The 20701-nt window shown below is 31.8% G+C and overlaps 1 protein-coding gene and 1 pseudogene across 1 annotated transcript; one reads left to right on the plus strand and one right to left on the minus strand.

Moving 5' to 3' along the window:
* Window positions 1–9077: 9077 nt before the first annotated feature.
* On the plus strand, window positions 9078–11054 carry LOC145601332 (pentatricopeptide repeat-containing protein At1g59720, chloroplastic/mitochondrial pseudogene; annotated as a pseudogene).
* A 1-nt stretch (window position 11055) lies between these two features.
* Window positions 11056–20158, minus strand: LOC145601333 (uncharacterized). Its single transcript, XM_081657332.1, has 4 exons — window positions 19506–20158; window positions 14406–15011; window positions 12749–13037; window positions 11056–11461 (listed from the first exon to the last, which is right to left on the minus strand). Exons 1-4 carry the CDS (start codon window positions 20100–20102, stop codon window positions 11427–11429), a joined length of 1527 nt encoding a protein of 508 aa, XP_081513458.1. The 5' UTR covers window positions 20103–20158; the 3' UTR covers window positions 11056–11426.
* Between the last annotated feature and the right edge of the window lie 543 nt (window positions 20159–20701).

Below are 20701 nucleotides of genomic sequence, written 5' to 3' on the forward strand. Positions count from 1 at the left end.
GGTAAGGTGTGGTGAAATGGAGGGGAAAAATACTTAAATATTGTATATAATCTTTAATCATTTTTTTTTGTTGGCGAAAAATCATTAATCATTTTATTACAATTCTTATTGTGGTTACAATTAAAGATAAAAATAGTCATGTTGGCAAAGTCTATACGCTTTAAACTCTACAAAGTGTGTCCTATGCTATCCACAACCCGTAATTAGGGGTGCTAATTGAGTTGAGCAGCTCGCGAGCAACTCGTACTCGACTCGGTCAACGCTCGGTCAAAACTCGACTCGAGTTGGCTCGACTCGATTCGAGATGTTAACGAGCACGAGTTGAGCAAGCTCTAACTCGACTCGATAAGCTCGTGAGCAACTCGATAATATAATATTAATATAGAATTTGCAAACAACAAGTTACTATCTTTAAACAAATTTAACACTTATTAAGCCTTAATTTATATCATAAAAAAAGAAAGAGTAAATTTTTAATAAAATCTATATATAATAAGGAAAACAATATTAATTGAACAAAAAATAAATAAAGGCATATAATAATAGAAGGACCAAAATTTTAACGAGCAGAATGTGAGCTGCTCGACTCGACTCAAAACTTTAACAAGCATGAGTCGAGCAGATTTTATTTGCTCGAAACTTTAGCGAGCACGAGTTGAGCATATGTAAAAAGTTTTCGAGTTGAGTCGAGCACCCCTCAGCTCGTGATCGACTCGCTCGATAAGCACCCCTACCCGCAATCAATAAGAAAGTCTCATATTAACATGATTCAATTCACCATCTCTCTTAAGTCACAATTATCATTGTAAAACTTTCATAAAAACATAAAGAACGAGTATACAAGTATATTTGTATACTTCTCTTCTCTATTTTGGAACGTGGGTGTACCAAAGAAAGAGAACTCTTTATTTCATTTTCTAAGAGAATTCAAGTAATAATAAATAACACATCATTAATATCATTTTCAAACTTTTATTGAAATATCTAAACAACCCATCCCCCTCCACAAAATAATTTTTTTTTTTTTTTTTTTTGACAGGCACAAAATAAAATTAAGAAATGGATTCGTCAACCATATAAACTCTAAGAGGATATACATGAACCTCCTAAAATAAAAAATAAAAAATAAAAAATAAAATAAAAATAAATAAATAAATCAACGTCCCTAACAATTTCTTAAATGAGAAATTAGTTAATCAAGATCCGACCCCCCCCCCCCCCCCCTCCCCCTTTGATGCTGATATATGCTAAAAATGCAGTCCCACAATTTAAATATTGTACTCCGTATTTCATAATGTATCAAAATTGTAATATTTATAATATACTTTAAAATGACACCAATAATTACATGCCATTTGGAAGCTTAATAAGAAAGGTAGCAAAATTGTTACTTAACTAGATTAGTGCCCGTGCAATGCACGGATTTACCAGTAATATATCTTGAGATTTTTGTAATTTTTTTTGAGTTTACAATATTCATAAGTTCAATTTAATTGACCTTAATTATGCTAACAACTCCTATGAAGAATCTAACAACCTTATATGAACATAAATTACCAAAATATATGTACTTATTTTAAATTAATACCTAAATATAGCTACTATATATCTGTTTAAAATTAAATAGCATTTTTTTTAAAAAAAAAATTAAATAGCATTTGAGCGGGAAATCTTTTAATGAAATAGCGCCACGTGTATAATTTTTAAAAAAGATGACATCAGCGGTTGCTACTTTAGTATTAATCATAGATTATAGATTATAGACTAGTTGAATTTACGTTTAGGACTAAAACTAGTAAGAAGCAGCTTAACCACTTCCATAATTCATGCACTCTTATTCTAATTTTAATTAAGTTTGGTAGGCCGACATTTAAGTTAGAAAATTAGATAATTGGTGGGCGATGGCCGGGAATACGATGATTAATTAAACTATATATTATAATACATTTCATGAAATTAAAACTATATAATGTATTGATAATATTTACACATAAAGATAATTGTAGGGTGGGATTTGAAGGAATCGTTTAGGATTAAGTTTGGATATTCATATTCATAATGGAAAGTACTAAAAAGCAAAAGTTTACAGCCTAGCTAATGAAGAAAAAGGCGGTACTTTTAATTCATATTTTATTTAGTTAATTATTTTTAAATGTTTATTAATAATTTAAATTTTTATGTTTTTGTTTTTTATCTCATCATCAACTTTGCCTTGCTGTTAATGTTTGTACCATGTTTGACTAAACCTACGAAGTTTCTTCCTGCCTAGCTAGCTTTCTTTTTTTAGTTTTTTTAATTTTTCACTCTTCTTTCCTTCTTTTGGTTTTCTCGCATTTTGTTTGTTTCTTGGCATAATTGTCCTGAATCTTATTTTAATAACCACCCCTCGTATGGGAAGTATAATTGGCCAAGTATAATTGGTTATAGTAGAGTCCATTGATCCGAAATTAGTTGTCACATTATCAATTGATTAAAATAGTAATGGATTTAGATATAATTATACCTATAAGGCTATAACCTATTTGAAAAGGCTTAAATTTTTCTCAAACACTAAAGTTGTATATGTGCTTATGAGTTTTGAATCTTATAAATATTACTAATTCTAAAAGTAGTATTTGTTTTGTTGCAAGATTTCATGCTTTTCTAAAATTTATCTTTTTTTATTATTTTGGTGTTTCTTCGCAATAATTCTGTTGTAATGTGCTTCAAACTTCTCCTTGATTTCTCAAACTAAGGTTTCATTAATTTTTTATGTTATATACTTTATCCTTAATTTAAAAAATTTATATGATCAATAATCTAACATGTAGATATAATAAATTATGTTTTGTACGTTATTATTTCCATTGTAGGTAGATCAACTAATAATTAGCAACTAGCTAGTACTCATGCAATATACAATGAGATCGATTTAAAACGAATATTTTACACAAATTAAAGATTTGGAGATAATGCAACCGAAATTATCAAAAACACAAGCTTCTTAATTATGAAAAGACAATTTGCAACTAGCATTATGATTGCATGGATTAAAAAATTGCAAAAATGTATGGACAATCCGATAATATGACGGTATGACCTCTAGCTAGATACATATCAGTTTGCACACACCCTAACAACTAATTTTTCGGATTTTAGTTACTCCATTATATTTTGCACATACCTAGAATTGCAAATGCTGTTGTTCATGCATGAAAAATATGAATAGTTTTTACACAATAATTCACTTGTTCCTCTTTTTATATTGCTTAATTGTTGTATGTTTTCATAAAGCAGTGAAATTGATGAATTAAGTAAAATTTACCCTTCTTGGTTTTAATTGGACTTCTTATGACCAATCACACTCCTCCACCATGACAAACCACGATTAGATTTTTCATGTCTAGTGACCTAAAACATGTGAAGATCTATCATTTCTTATGCTTATATATCAATGTTTACGTTTTTTAAATCAGAAGAATAATTTTAAAGTAAATAGAGATTTCATTGTATCAAAAAAATAAATGTTTACTAATCCATTTTCTATTAAGTTATACTCTTCTCTATCTGTCTCTTACAGGCTGTCCTATACTTCAGGTTCACTTTATTATTAAGGCTTGGATAAAATTGTGTCTATGAATGACAAATTTAAGCACATGAGAAGGAAAAAAAAATGGTATGAGACAAACTCATCAAAAAGACATTCTAGAATATACTGCTCCGTATACTTGATAATATGTAATCAAACAAACAGAGTAAATTTAAAATAATCCTAGTTCAAAGGACGGCCTTTGCTTAAAATGATGAGGCTTCATACACCATACTCGAACTAGAAAAACAAGATAAGTACCAAGACATCCATAGTATGGAATAAAAATGGAACACTAGCAAAAATTGTAGCTTTATTGGCAAACCACTCAAATTCCAGAATACAAGCCGTAAGAAAAGTTGAAAACGATATGTAGATCAACCACACCCATTTTTTCATAGCGATTTGACTTCACCTCTTCATACACAATATACTTGCTACATACTTCCCCAATTTGAGGAATTTTAGGCTTGGACAATTATGACAGAAATTCCAGCTTTCCATGGACCATAATACCCATTTACGGAGTACTATAACTATATAATTATATATGTGCATGTATGGCATGATGTCATTTTGTTGGTTTTCTCCCTTCACCTGTTTCTTGTCCCCTTAACATTTATCCAAAAATTATTTTATACCGGTATTTGGCTTTGTTTAGTTTATTTAATTTCACTCCTTTTATAAGAATATGCTTGTATAAGTTTGATTTAAGGTTAATAAGCTCAAATACAGGTTTTACGATTTACTTAACTTATAAAATAAGTGAAAATCAGATGAATAAATCACACTATCTTTCATTATAAATAATAGAATTGTTGATGAAAATAATATAATAATAGAAGTTTTTTTTTTAATTTTTTTTTAATACTTTGTAATACTTAAAATTCTATATGAGTTATATATAAGGAGTTGTCCATAAATAAGAAGTGAATGCATGGCAATCAAAGGGGATGTCAAGTGTTGATTATTGGACGAACTTTTTAACTTTATATATGTGGTGTGTAATTACATGTACACAAAGTGTCTAAATTGTACAATAAAATAAAGTCTAATTCAAATAATTGCTGGTACTAAAATTAGATAACCTTTGCTTGAGATGTAAGGGAGTTAGAAATGGTATGTACTAGGGTTGCGGAGAAAGGAGGAAATCAAAAAAATCTTAACAACAATAATGTATGTCAATATGTAAGGTCCACGTAGTATCATTGATATGTTTTTTTAAATATCAATATATGAATAAGATCAAATAAATTGAAGTTATGAACTTTAATGATTTTCCAACTTATGAAGCATGCATGAGTTAGCTAGCTTATAGGTCTATTTGAGATTAATCATTACAATTACTAGCTATCATGTGTTAATGCGCTTCCCTCTTCTTAAGGGTTAATTATCATGCTTTCTTGTTGATGAAAGTGAGGTAATAATTGTAACTTTGTCGAGGGAAATGATCCATTATTTCTTCAATTTTAATTTATTTGTTACATTTGCTATGCAACATTATTAGTATTTGATTTTTCTTAAGAACTTGTCTACCAATAAAGTCCCTAACTTATTTAATTGATTAACTAAGCTCATATTCATTTGGACTATTTAGGGTGTATTTTATTTACCCAATTTTCACTAATCTGATCTTATTTTATCTTATCCGAACTTACCTAAACTTATCTAAATTTGCAAACCTTATTTTAAATGCAATTTGTATGGGGTAACCCTTGTCAGAACTTATTTTTTCTGAAATGAACTCATATGAACTTATTACGCTTGGATATGTGAAAATAAGGTGAACATATAGACCTAACCTTATTCATTAAATTTTCAATTCAATCCCTAAAACTCAAAATCTCAATTCAGATTAGTTTGATTCTATTATTCATTGCGGTTTAGTCAGTTTCCTCTTCTATTAATTTAATTCTAATTTATTTAATTTCCAAGAATAGGGCTTAAGTAGTATCGTGAATACTATTAAGCCGAGTTGGTAAAATTCATTAGCATGATATTCATGCCAAGAATAGGGAAGGACATCATTTATCCTTTGTATCACACTTCACACCCAAAAAGTAATAAATAGTATCAACTATTTGTTTTTATTAGTTTAACATAGTGTATAAATATCGAATGATGGTCTATAATATCATATGTTAGCCACTAGATGTTGATATATATTATGAGTAAGACATATTTGATCTACTAAGTTGTTTGAGCACATACATTATACAAAATCAAAATACTACTGTATTAGTTATGGCCAAGAGGCAAAAGCCCCATACTAGACTAGGTTATAATTATAAGCATCATGGAAGTAAATTCAGCTATGAAGAGGTAAAAATTAAAATTTTGTTTAAATAAAAAAGGGTATGTATGAATGCCACATGCAAAAGGTTTACTGAAGCTGTCAATTAAGTGGAGGAAAAAGTTTTGGTAAGCAAAGGTAAAAAGCAGGTTAGTGGTAACATGGGCCGGCCTTTATCTTTGCATGCTTTGGGCTTTTCTTCAAATATTTTAGATTGGGATCCACACGCTTAAGCAATGGATTTTTTTTATTTTTCCTTTTTTCAATCTCTTAAGAAAAATGGACAATGATGCCCTCTTACTTAAAGAGTACATTAATTTTTTTTTTTTTTTAAAAAAATTAGAATACTTACATCTTTACTAATATATAAGGAGTTTCTTAAAACGTCGATGTGCCACGTCACTTTTTCAACATTTCATGACGCCACATCATCACTCAAACAATCTTAGCCATTACGCCACGTCACCCAAGAAACCAACATTATATAGTATAAAAATATAAGGATAGAGAGATTCCAATCCTCAACTTTTTATAACAAAGATTACTATTTAAACATCTAAACCAATTATCAACTATGTTATTAATATATAAAAACATTTATATAATGCAAACCACAAGTTTCAATTTTTTTTATTTTTTTTTTAAAAATTACTTATCAAAGAACTCAATTTTGATTTACAACGACAATTAGTTTTGAAAAGCCTTTAATAAAATTTATTGATTGTATGTCAATAACGGTACCAACCTGGGACAATGTCTGAGCTACTCACTAGTTAAGAAGTTACAACCCGTTTAATAAACTAATACGTAGGTAATAGTTAACGATCCATTAATTACCACTAAACTTTATAAATTTTTTTTTTAAAAAATCATAATCATCAATTATTTTAAGATGCAACACTTTTAAAATTCGGAATTCTAGACATCTAAAAAATGAGAGATAAAGAAAAAAATGGACCCATATATTTTATACTATAAGAGAGATAATGCTGCATCTAAATTAAAACCTCCACATATCAAAAGTGATACATTTGATAAATAGAGAAAGTATTTCCCGACCTAGTTTCTATAATTCAATCTTTTTGATAATTGTTCATTGGACTTGAGTCCCATCAAGGTTACATCAATAAATCAAATAGATTCAATCATAGGTGGGTTCTTTGATAGTACATAAATATTGACCTATTTGATAGACACTTTTGTCAATTTTAGCTTCTACTCATAGTCTTTAGCATACAATTAAAATTTCTAAATCTTGTAAAAAAAAAAAAAAAAATTACTACTACATAAATACTTTGTTTTTAAATATATGCACCATTCTATCGAATTCTCTAATTGCTGAAATATAAGTTTGACCATTAACATATTTAATAATAAAAAATGTTTTTTTAAAAAATTAACTTTTAAAAATAGACCTTGTAAATAATCTAATGATATACTCATATTACATAATAACATTTATTCATTTTATAATATTAAAAAAATAAAGATGTTTACAATCTACAACTTGACTTAAGTTCTTAAGCAAAATTTGACCAAATAATAAAATCTACACCTTGACTTGAGTTCTTAAGCACCAAAACAAACCCAAATTTGAAACCCCTATTGCATCAAAAAGTTGCTCAATATTTGTTAGATACATCACAAAAGTCACATAATTTTATCTACTTAAAGATGTTTAAGTGCTTTAAAATGACTTTTTATGAGTACAAATCAACTGTACGTTTTTATAATTGGATTAAGAGTGGACTCCAATACGGAATCAACCCCACAATTTATTTATTTATATTTTAGTTTCAAGAATCAGATTTGTTAAATTTCTTCTAACCCCCAACTAGGATAAGTGGATAACACAACTTGACTACATGTCTAGTTGAGGATATAAAAGGCTATGACCTCAAAATCCTCCATCAACATTTGATAGATACGTACACAATCTGACATTCACATTCGTGAGCAAAAGAAAAGGATGTTTGGCAAATTGGCAAATGGTAATTTGTACCTTCTCCTACAGCTTTCATATTTATGTTACGTTCAATGTCCACTTTCAACTTTTCAAGTGAACTTTAACTACTCGCACTTACCAAGTTATCAATTAGTATTCTATCTGTCTCTTAATTATGTGCCTGTATTTTTTTTTAGGGGTGTCCAAAATGTTTTGCCTGTTTCAGAATCTTTAAGTATAAAGACTATCTTTTTGACATTATTATGAGCAGGTGTAATTTTTTCTTTTCTTTTGTACTTCATTCGTTTCATAATGATGTTCTGATTTATGTAAATCAATGCAAGTTTTTGTTAATCTTTGACCGCAAATATCTTTAATTTCACATTAGCAAAAATTATAAACGTTAGATATTAATTATGTTCTCATAAACACGTAACTAACTAGACCCCATATAAATATATTTGTTCTTATAGATTGAGAGTAATTTAGAAGATTCTCTCTTATTTTTAAAAGTTAAAAAATTCCAAATAAGAATATCATTGTGAAACGGAGAGGGTACTATCATACTTAGTAGCTAACATGAATGTAATATACTAATCACAAACTTTTAAATAAACGGATGTTCAGTAAATTACTCCCTCCGTTTTTTTTTATATGCATCACTTTGAAAATTGCACTATTCACATGCCATGGTTGACTTAATTTTTTCACCTCTAAAAAATGAATAAATGTTATTATATTATATATCATTGGATTCGTCATAATGTCTAGTTTCATAATATAATTTTGTTACAATTTTTACAAATACACAATTAAAGATATTTAAGGTCAAAGTAGAGCCTCGGCAAATGTTCCGGTCAAACTGATGCATATAAAAAAAACAGAGGGAGTACTGAACATCCGTTATAAAGTGACAATAAATGCGCAAAAGTTACACTAAAACGCACAAAAGTTACTCGGACATTTATAAGAGTTATTTATGCTTCATTGATAAATTTGACAAAAGTGACACTAAATTTGACAAAAGTGACACTAAATTTAACAAAAGTAAACCCGACGTACAGTAATTTACTGAAAACCGGGTGTATACAAAAGTGATTGTATACTAATATTTTTTTCTAAACAAAAATGCTCCATGGGCTGGGGCCATATTAGGGCCAAGCCTAGTCAACCTAAAACTCATTGGGTTGGCCCAAAGACTCTTTCAGAACATAATGTAAGTAGCAAACTAGCAATGATGAATGGATAATTTGATTCTGGCATTTTTAGCAATGGTCATTGCTTCCACAACCACACCACCACCCCACTCTCTACCCTCCTCCGCCATAACCACCACCACCAACCACCTTCTCTCTCTCCTCAACCAATGCTCCTCCATCACTCAACTCAAACAAATCCACGCCCAAACACTGCGCACAACCCCACTTCACCACCCTAAACACCTCCACTTTCTTTACAGCAGACTCCTGCATTTCTCTTCTTCCTCTGACATTCACTATTCTCTTACACTTTTCTCCCAAATTCACAACCCCAATTCCTTCATTTGGAATACCCTTATTAGATCTTGCGCAATCAGTAATACCCACAAAAAATTAGCCTTTCAATTTTACTGTAACATGTTGATTGATGGGAATGTTAACCCAGATAAGCATACTTACCCTTTTGTTCTTAAAGCTTGTGCTTACTTGTTTGATGAATTTGCAGGTAAACAGGTTCACACCCATGTTTTAAAACTTGGGTTTGGGTCTGATGTGTATGTTAATAACAGTCTTATTCATTTTTATGCTTCTTGTGGGTACTTGGATTGTGCACGTAAGGTGTTCGATGAAATGCCTGAACGAAGTGTTGTGTCGTGGAATGCGATCATTGATGCCTTTGTTAGGTCTGGGGAGTTTGATGTGGCGTTGAGGTTGTTTAGAGAGATGCAGGGGTGGTTTGAGCCTGATGGGTATACACTGCAGAGTGTTTTTTCTGCTTGTGCTGGTTTAGGAGCTTTGTCTTTAGGGGTTTGGGCTCATGCTTATATTTTGAGGGTTTGTGATGCTAAGTTGATTAGTGATGTTTTGCTCAATAATTCATTGGTGGACATGTATTGTAAATGTGGGATGTTGGATTTGGCTAAGCAAGTGTTTGATGGGATGGTTAAGCGCGATGTTAATTCGTGGAATAACATGATTCTTGGACTTGCTATGCATGGAAAATCATTGCTGGCGTTGGAACATTTTGATGAAATGACGAATGTTGAGGGGCTAGTGCCGAATGCAATTACATTTGTTGGCATTTTAAGTGCATGTAATCATGGTGGCATGGTTGAATTAGGTCGCGAGTATTTTGATAAAATGGTTAGCGATTACTCCATAGAACCTCGGCTAGAGCACTATGGATGCTTGGTTGATCTTCTTGCTCGTGCAGGATTAATAGAAGAAGGTTTAGATATTGTAATGAACATGCCCATGAAACCTGATGTGGTTATATGGAGAAGTCTTCTTGATGCTTGTTGCAAGAAAAATAAAGGCATACAGCTTAGTGAACAGGTGTTTGAAAAGATCCTCGAGGCCGAGGGAGAAACCTCCAGTGGTGTTTATGTGCTTCTCTCCAGGGTCTATGCCTCAGCTTCTCGATGGAACGAAGTTGGTCTTATAAGAAAGTTGATGGCTGATAGAGGCGTAAAGAAAGAACCTGGATGTAGTTCCTTGGAAATCAATGGCGTCCATCATGAATTTTTTGCAGGGGACACTTCTCACTCTCAAACGGAAGACATTTACAGGGTTATGGATGTGATAAATGAGAGACTTCACTCGGCAGGATATAGGCCTGACATTTCACAAGCACCCTTAGTGGATGGTGAATATGAGGATCAAAAGCAAGATGCACTTAAGCTACACAGTGAAAGACTTGCCATTGCATTTGGACTTCTACATCAGAAACCTGGTGTACCCATTCGCATATTTAAAAACCTTCGTGTCTGTAATGACTGCCATGAAGTCACCAAACTGATATCTAAGATTTTCGGTGTTGATATTATTGTGAGAGATCGAGCTCGATTCCACCAGTTCAAAGATGGTATTTGTTCATGTGCTGATTACTGGTGATATATGGTCTATTTGATATTATTTATATAGTTCTAGTATCAATTAGGTCAGGTGGTAACTTTTGATGATGAATATATTTGTCTGTGGCTAATAAATACTTATATACAAGAACATATTAAAAACTTTGTGCTAGCATAAAAATGAAATATGGAGAAACTGTTTAATGCTAATTTCTTTATTCATTTATCAATCACACACAGAAAACCAATCTCCAAAATAACATACTACATATATTTACAAGCAGCAACACAAAACTGCCAGAACATTATAGCTTCTACAAAAATCTGCTCAAGACCTGGAACATATGAAAAAATATATGGAGCACATCTTCAATTAAAACACAGGCAACAACACAAAATCGGTGGCTAACGCTTATGGAACCTGACTCTAGTATCGTCACTTGCTAAAACTGCAATTACTTTCTGGATCATTCAACACTACAAGGCAAACCCAATATGAAACTTGAATATCTGCTGAATACGTATTAACATCTCATGCCCATGTACAGAACTCGATTTGACGAGCTTGTCATAAAATTCCCACTTTTGTGAATTCGTCTGCCACTGGAATATGAAAACATAACAGAAGCATAGATTTAATTATTTTGTTATGGAATTTGTTCCAAAAGTAATGCAGGAAAGATTCAAGTTGCAGGAATTCAGTAACTCAGCTGACTATACTATCTACTTTTGCATACATGAAAATCCAACTTTTGCATACATGAAAATCCAACTTGTTAATACACATAAAATTCACACATTGATGATTGATCTACAAACTTCAGTGTTCGCGTATTCAAGATTTTTGTATATACATGAACTAGAGTCACCAAAAGCAACAGTAAATTGACAGCACCCATCATGAACAGCAAATTGTATCAACAATTTTAATAGAAAAATGAGCTAGTAAGTAGGGGAAATGATTTTGGCACACCCTTAGTTGATTTTGGCACACCTCTATGTGAGAGCACAATTTTCAATGCTCTTCTCACATAGGGGTGTGCCAAAATCAATTAAGGGTGTGCCAAAATCAATTTCCAGTAAGTAGTTAGAGCTATAAAGACAACGTTATGCTGATAGTCTGTATATGAGATTTCCCCATACCAAGTATTCACATCAAATACAATTTTTTACGATTGCCTTTTTACCATCCTAAAAGCATGACTTTCCCTACTCATGAAAAGTGCAGCCAGTTTAATACTAACAGCATATCCTTAAAGCAGATTTTCTATATGAAGCATAGCAAGTTTATCAGCTGACATAGTGTGATAAACACCCAACCAAACCCTTGCAGCGCTTTCATCCCATCTCATCCATAAATCAAAAGACACAGCAACAAACAACAAAGCTTACAAGACAGCTTAAAATTCCCAAACACCTCCCCAATCAATTTGTGGTACAATCTATTAAAGTACTGAACTAAGGAAAGATCACAATTGCATTTGTAATATACTTTCCCATAGATAACTTTGGTTAGCAAAGTCTAGCTATTCTCCTATTAGAAATAATGGGGGAGAAATGTGACTACTTATGCAAACCCAACATGCCAAAGAATTTTTGAATGCAATCCAGTCCTAACAGTATTGTATATCATAGCAAGATCTTTAGCTATACCATAATGACAGTTGGGACAATTCTGACCCCAAGTCTTCAGTACTAGTAGTTCATAGCATCAACATGGAGGGAATGCAAGGGAGGGGTGGAAGGTGATATTTATACGAGTTCTATGCTCATGAAACACTCTACTTTCTTGTTTTTTAAACGAGTAACTCTACAAAGTAAAACATATAAAGCAGTAGGCATTTAGGCAAATATACATTAAACATGGGATACGACCAGAAGAAAACTTACATCTCGAAGTTGATGGAACCACAACAATGTGCATGGTTGTGTTGTTTGGAGGAAGTCGCAAGCGGAGGGGATGCAGTTTCCCATTCAAAGGGTTACGCGCGCATACAAAAATATCCTCAAGCCCAGTCTCTTCCTTCAATTTATGAGTCAGCTCCGCAACACTGTGGCCTTTGAACGTAAAGGAGCTACCCTCCACACTATCATCAACACGACCATAGTCATCCGCAACATGGTAATAGATTAACCTACCATCCTGCTTAGGCGGTGAGTAAGTCCCCGAGTCACTTGACTGCAAAATTCAAAAACCCAAAAAAAATCAGCAGCATTTCAGCACTCAAACAATGTACGAAGCATTAGGTAGATACGCAATTTCTACTCAATCAACTATACAATATGAGTATATGACAAACCATTTTCTACAATAGAGACGCTCACACAACTAATTTCCTATTTCAATTGAGTGTAAAAAATTAAAAATTGAACATTCCCTGCCTATAAGGCCCCGTTCTCTTCACCTTATTTTGGCTGAACTGAAATTATTTTTACTGAAACAAAATTATATTTGCTGAACTAAAATTATTTTTGCTGATTTTCTTTAATAGTTCTTCTTTGAAGAACTGAATTTTACTAAACTGAACTTACTTTTGCCAAACTGAAATTATTTTTAGTTTTAATTGAAATTAATTTTACTGAATTGAACTTATTAAGTTATTTTTACTGAATTGAAATTATTTTTACTTAATATTAACTTTTTAAGGTGAAAGAACAGGGTCTAAGTCTAAAAGCAATTTTTTTTTGTTCATTTGTATAGTGAGTTACAAAAGGCAAAATGATGCACCATTATATTTTTGTTCATTTGATCATAAGACGTGACCCACAGGATTAAGTCAGGGTGGCTTAAATGGAGAGCGGCCACGGGAGTGCTATGCGACCGCAGCATTCCCTTAAAGTTGAAGGGAAAATTCTACAGGACTGCCATAAGACCAGTGTTGCTCTATGGTACAGAATGTTGGGCTTCTAAGAAAGAGCATATTAAAAAGATGGAGGTTACGGAAATGCGCATGTTAAGGTGGATGTGTGGAAACACTTTAAGAGATAGAATCAGAAATGAGGTTATTCGCAAGAAAGTAGGTGTGGCGGGCATTGTAGATAAATTAAGGGAAAATCGTCTGCGTTGGTTTGGACATGTAAGACGGAGACCCGAGGGTGCACCGGTGCGAAGAGTGGAAGAGTGGGACCATGGAGGGATTAAACGAGGAAGAGGGAGACCAAAGATGACTTGGTTGGAAGGAGTGAGGAAGGATATGAAGTGCATGGATTTACGTGAGGATGAAGTTTTGGATCGTAAGAGATGGAGGAGAAAGATTTATGTTGATGACTACACGGAATAATCAAATTTGGTTCATGTTAGCCGACCCCACTTTTGGGATTAAGGCTTTGATTGATTGATTGATTGATTGATTGATCATAATACAGTGAACCTCGAAAGGTTAACTAACTAAACTGAGTGTCAAAATGAAATGTTCCTCTATAGTTGATTGAGGAACAAAAACTGCAATGATGCAAACAATATTTGATATTGACAATTGTTAAGCACATTTATCATTTTCTCATTCTTATTCTTACTAAAAACTTTTTTTAAAAAAATAAAAATTACCTCTTGTCTTTTGTACTTTTCCGACCCATTAGAAACCGAGCTCAAATCCGACCCGAAAGAATCCAAATGCTCAACCTTATCAAGACCCGAACCCGGAATCGGTTTCACCTTGGGCTTCAAATCCTCCATTTTAAAATCCGCATAATCCGAAATCTCAAGAATATCAACATCCCAAACCACCCAATCTTGAGTAGCAGTCCGATGAGGAACATCATGAGTAACAGAATTCCTCCAAGGCGGCAACCCACCATTGGCCCGAAGATAATTCCCGTATCTAGTTTTTAAACGAACCTGTGACCCATCCTTGGTGGGCTCCCACTCAACCGACGAGTCAAGCCTACTTGGCAATGACTGAACCACCTTCCGACCCGTCATCCCTAGCAAAAACGGCTGGTTCGATGCGGTCAAGTATTTCCCATAGCAGCTCTTGAGTCGGATGGTATTGTTGGAACCTTGAACCGGTTCTACGACCCATCTTGCGTTTCGGGCTGACCCGTTTCGTTCCTGTGAAACAGATTCTTGGTCTTCTTCTGCGATTAAGTATTTGTCGTGGTGACTCTTTAATCGGACTGTTTTTGCGTTGTAGAACAAATCCATTCCTGACCTCTGAAATTAATTAATCAATCAATTGATGATCAATAAATACTTTGAATGAAATGATTGATTTATAAAGCAGAGAAAGTGCGGCGTCGGGTCGGTAGGCGGAAGAGAAGGTGGCGGAGGAAAGAGGGAAGAAGGTTTGAGAGAAATGGTGGAATTTGACTGAATCAAATACAAAGGAAAATCATAGAGTACAGTTGTTGATATTACTCGTTTTTTTTTTTGGGTAACTTCGATGTCATAAAACTCATAAAATTACATCACATCTAAATGTGAATTCATTACAACTTTCTACAGTGGTAACTGCTAAATGGCTGCGGTGGTCGGTTTGTATTTTTGGGATATCCCTGATTTTTTTGCTTAGTGTGTAAATAATGACGTCTTTTGTTTTTTTATTTTTTTTTTCTTTTTCCTATTCTTAGGGATTTTATTTTTTTAAATTTTTTTAAGACTATTCTTAGGGAATTATTTACCTTTTGGTGTAAATTTAGGATAATCTAACAAAGAATATTCATTAGTATTTACAACCCAAAAAAAAAAAAAAAAGAATATTCACATGTCACTAGATTTTTGTATTAAAAAAAAATAAAAAAATAAATAAAAATAAAAAATTGGCAATTTATTAAAAGTGGAATTAAAATTGTAAAATCAAAATGGATATTCCATATTATTTTCTATATAATATGATGTTCATGATATTTAATTTGATAAAAATAAAATTGACGAAATTATAAAACCCAATTAAATTTGATCATAAATGAATACTTCGTATATACTTTAGGGTCAAATTTATCCGGTTCTTTACCATGATATGAAACTCATTATATTCAATTACGTTAAATGCTTGTAAAAAGTTTATTTGTAAAGGGCATATTAAAATTTATTGATACTTCTTTCAAAAATAAATTTATTAATACTTCATACTAAATTAATGACATCTAATTGAAGATTACCATTACTGCACAACTAAGGTTTAATTCATAAAAGAAAAATTAAAATTAAAATCAAATCAAAATATCAATTGAACATAGTTAACATAAAAAAAGGAGATGTTATATGCACCCAGTAGGTGCACTCAAGGTTTTTGAATAATTGTTGTTCATTTAATTAATAAGTGAAAAGCAAAACTATCCTTGAGTTAGTTAGATGCATTGCGCATCTGGGTCTACGTAAAAAAACTTCAAATTAACTGTAATTTTTCAAGATTTACTAGTAAATATTTTTGATGCAATTATTTTCAAAGCTTGAAACTTACTCAATGTAATTTGTTTTGTTGTTAGTTTGTATAATAACGTTAACATGCAAAAGCTTGCTTGATCCAAGAAATGATTCTAAAGATTAACTCGTACATAGTTTTGAGGCCATTATAACTTTGACAACTAATTAATTTGTCCCAACACTTCTTATATTTAAACTTCCATACCATATACAGATCCGTTAAATCATGATATGGCTAAACAATATCAACTTTGAATACCCCATAATCCCATATGGCCCATAATTTCATATTCCCAACCTTAAAAAAAGGAATAAAATCTAATATATATATATATAAAGGGGAGTTTTTTCCCGAGTTTTTAGAGAGCCACGTAGGATCTAATTTTCTTAGCGCGCCATGTAGGATTATAAATCTTAGTAATAGCCAATTAAATAAGAGATTATTAATTTCTTTTAGAATTAAATAATTCAAATACCACGTAAGCAAAATTGGCGAATGAGATTTTTAAGTTTAAAATAATTTAATATTAAATATTATCTTTTAATATTAGGAATTTTATCTAAATATATAACAAATTTTAGCTCATAGATACAAAAAAAAAAAAAAAAAAAAAAAAAAAAAAAAAGAAGAGCTAGATGATGCACGGGCTTCATCTAGTACTTATTTAATTGGGATGGGAGCATACATAATATAATAAAAATAAAATCTTTATATGTATGTATATGAAACTTATATCGCTTTCAATTTATAATTCGTACGAAGTATATAAGAGTACTTGGATTAGTTACTTTAGTCAAACGCAATTTCGATTGTTTTATTCCATATCTATCTTTCAAACAATAAAATTACTATGCATTAAAATATAATTTTGTATAAGATCGATTTGATCATGTACCGTGAGCTTAATAAATTAAAGTATTAATAATCAAAGCAGCTAATATTTAATGTTATAATAAACATGATATCGTTATTTAACTAATTAATATACAACCTTGAATAGTACTCCGTACAACGTAATAATTTTGGAATACAGGTTAAAATTACTACGTATTAAGTTTGGGATACATGCTAAAGTTACGTGTCAATTAATGTAATTAGTTAACAATATACTCATAAAACCTAGTCTTTAAGGAGTAAATAATACGGAGTACTACGTAAAACTTTGGCTATATCCACAATGGTGACAAGAAAGACGGGGAACCATACCACATTACCACATGCTTTGCTAATCCTTATGTTTATTAATGTTTTCCTACCAAGTTTTGACGTTTTCGAGTGCACATTATGAGCATTTTACCAAACGCTGGATTTATCAACTTGGCGTTTTTATATACAAACAAACATACCATAGATTATCTCCAAGATTATATTCTTTTAATCATCTACCACTAGTGCGGGCACTTGACTTACAGTTGCCCTTCAATTATTGTTGCTTCTTTTTCTTGTCTGCATTGATTCTAATTGTATATTCTATCAACTATTATTAGCTTAAGCATCCAATGATCATGCTACTTAATTTTTTTAATAACGACAATTCGACAGTGATACTAATTGATTCTCCCTCTAAATAATGTATGTTATATTTTATCTTTTTTATACGACTATGTTCTGACTTTTTATATATGATTTATCTTTCATTACGACGTATTATAATTACGATAAGTATTAACTTTTGCATTATAGTTCATTTAAACTATGGTCTGACTTATTATAGTTAAGTTGACAAAGTAAACATACAGGTTATACAAGCGACATAGCTTCAAATAATGACACATCGAGCAACGATCCGATTAAGCATAATTATTCAATTCAATGAAGTACATTTTAACAAACTTTTACTAAAATGGAATTGCAATTAAGAATTAGCTAGGGTAGTTTTATCAAACTTTCACTAAAAGGGCAAAAGTCTTAGTGGCTTGAACACTAATACTAGTGGTCCTATTTTTTTTTTTAGGCAAAGAAAAATTTGCTACTAACATATTCCCACCTGAAAAATAGAATGGTACAACAGTACTATGAAGTGGTATGGTGGAACACGGTAGGCAAATTAGTTAAAATCAATCAAAAGACGCAAAATGACACAGCATCATTATCAAAGGTCAGCATGCTAATATTCAAGAAAGTCAATAAAATTACAAGGTCACTCCATTTTTTAATCTGGCCATGACTTGGATATAAGTCATATAACCATGTATGAGCCACGTACGGAACTACCGACATCGTATGTACAATTGTTTGGACCTTAAGAACCAATTATATGATAAAAATACTTGTCCCTTTACTTTTTATTTTTTTTATTTTATTATTATTATTATTATTATTATTATTTATTTATTTATTATTATTATTTATTTATTTATTATTATTATTATTATTTTATATATATATATATATATATATATATATATATATATATATAGCAGCGTTATAATCTTAATTAATTACATACCATCTAATATAAGGATTGATCACTGAACTTAGTTTGTTGAAAGCATGATACATACATATATAGTATTAATAATTGTTTTTGGTAATAACCGAGGTCACAATTTCGAAGGGGAGACAGGGAAAACTATTATCAATACAACTTTGTTAAGAATTGATTTGTATTCCACACTAGATAATTAGAGGATACTTTAGAAAGACCAATGATGAATCAATTTTTAATAAGAAAAACTAAAAAACCCTTGCACCTTATTTTTTTTAGCGCCATAATTATAATAAGCATTATTTTTTTTTTTGGTGAGAATTATAATAAGCATTATAACACCACTATTACTTTGTTGTAAACAATAATTACCTTATTAGCTTTATATTACTTATAATAATAATCAAGTTAAATGGGTCACATCCATACCTTGAGGTCCTTGACATATTAAATTCATCCTCAATTAACATTAAAAATTTGAAATGAATGAATGAACAAGTCACCATCAATTGTGTTGATAAGTTTTAATTGATGGTGGAAGGATTTTCACATGCATGATCTCATCTCTAATCCATATCCATTATCTCATCTCCCATCCACATCCACATCCAAACATTACCAACGTTAAGTTTATTTTTATAGTACTTATTGTCTTATTTTATACGATATTTTCGTAGTAATTTTCTAACCAATGCATTTTCCCTTACAAGTATGTTTTGATATTTTCCAAAGTTTAGCTATTACTATCAAAGTCAACACTCAAGAAAATTCAACTTACAATAATGTAACAATCACACAAACAACCAAATCAGCAAACTCGTCAAAATTAAAACAAGAGATACAATAAACATACCTTCTTGGTAAACAATTCTGCGGCGGGTGACATAATAGACCTCGTAGACATTGGTGTACCCGGGCACGACCCGCCAAAGTCGTCGGAAAAAACCGAATTAAAACTCGACAAAGGCGTTAAGGCGTCTTTAAATGACCCGGGATCCGACAACGAAACGGGCTCAACATCCCAAAGGATCCAAGCATTTGTCCCACCCGTTAGGGGTGAATCATGAGTAACAGAATTTCTCCAAGGTGGGGTCCCACCATTGGCCCTTAAATACTTTCCTTCTTTAGAACTTCTAAACTTGAGTTGAAACCCATCACAAATGGGTTCCCATTCCACTCGACTCGGGTCGAATATGGATAGTTGAACAACCCGTTTACCCGTCATCCCTAAAAGAAATGGACTATCGGATGCGGTCAGGTAGAGCCCCGAGTTGAGGTTCTTGAGCCTGACCACATCCCGGTTAGTCGAACACAGTTCGACAATCCAAACAGCTCGTCGAGACGAGCCGTTTCGGCTTTGTCGAACCGAATCATCATTCTCGTCTGCTACTAAGAACTTCTCTAGGTGACTTCTAAGCTTCACTGCCCCTGTTTTTACTAGAAGGTCCATGTATATGAATATGATCACAAAATAAAGGTTGTTGTATGTTAAAATAACAAAGATTGCTATAATATATGGGGGATGTCAAAAATGATAAAGCGTGAATTTGGATGGGTGTTGCTTGTTGTAATAAGAATGATTTGTTAATTATAGGTGTGTTATTATTTAATAGCAATTGACGAATAAAAAAGTGTTCAAATTAGATGACTTTTTTAAGTTACCAATTAAAAGGTTGACATGAAACTTCGAGGTTGGGTCATGGTAATTTCCTAATTGATGGTTTAATCATCATTTGTTCAAATGTTTCGAGAAACCCATTTATGACCGTGGTTGCCAAGTTCATGGCCCGATGGATTGTGACTAGTAAACAAATTCAGAATTATGGTTTAATATTCATAGAGGAATTGATTATATATGTTCACATTTAATGAATTGAGTTGAAGTGAACTGAACTGTTTGGAGCTGAACTGAACTGATAGGAGCTGAACTGAACTGAACTGAAATGAATATTTTATGAGAGACGGAAATTAGGAGCTAAATTGAACTGAACTAAATTGGACTGAACTGAACTGAAATTAAGTAAATATGAACAAGCCCATAGCACTGTA

The sequence above is a fragment of the Chenopodium album genome, chromosome 21 (assembly GCF_948465745.1).
Source record: "Chenopodium album chromosome 21, dcCheAlbu1.1, whole genome shotgun sequence".
In the NCBI taxonomy this organism is placed as follows: domain Eukaryota; kingdom Viridiplantae; phylum Streptophyta; class Magnoliopsida; order Caryophyllales; family Amaranthaceae; genus Chenopodium; species Chenopodium album.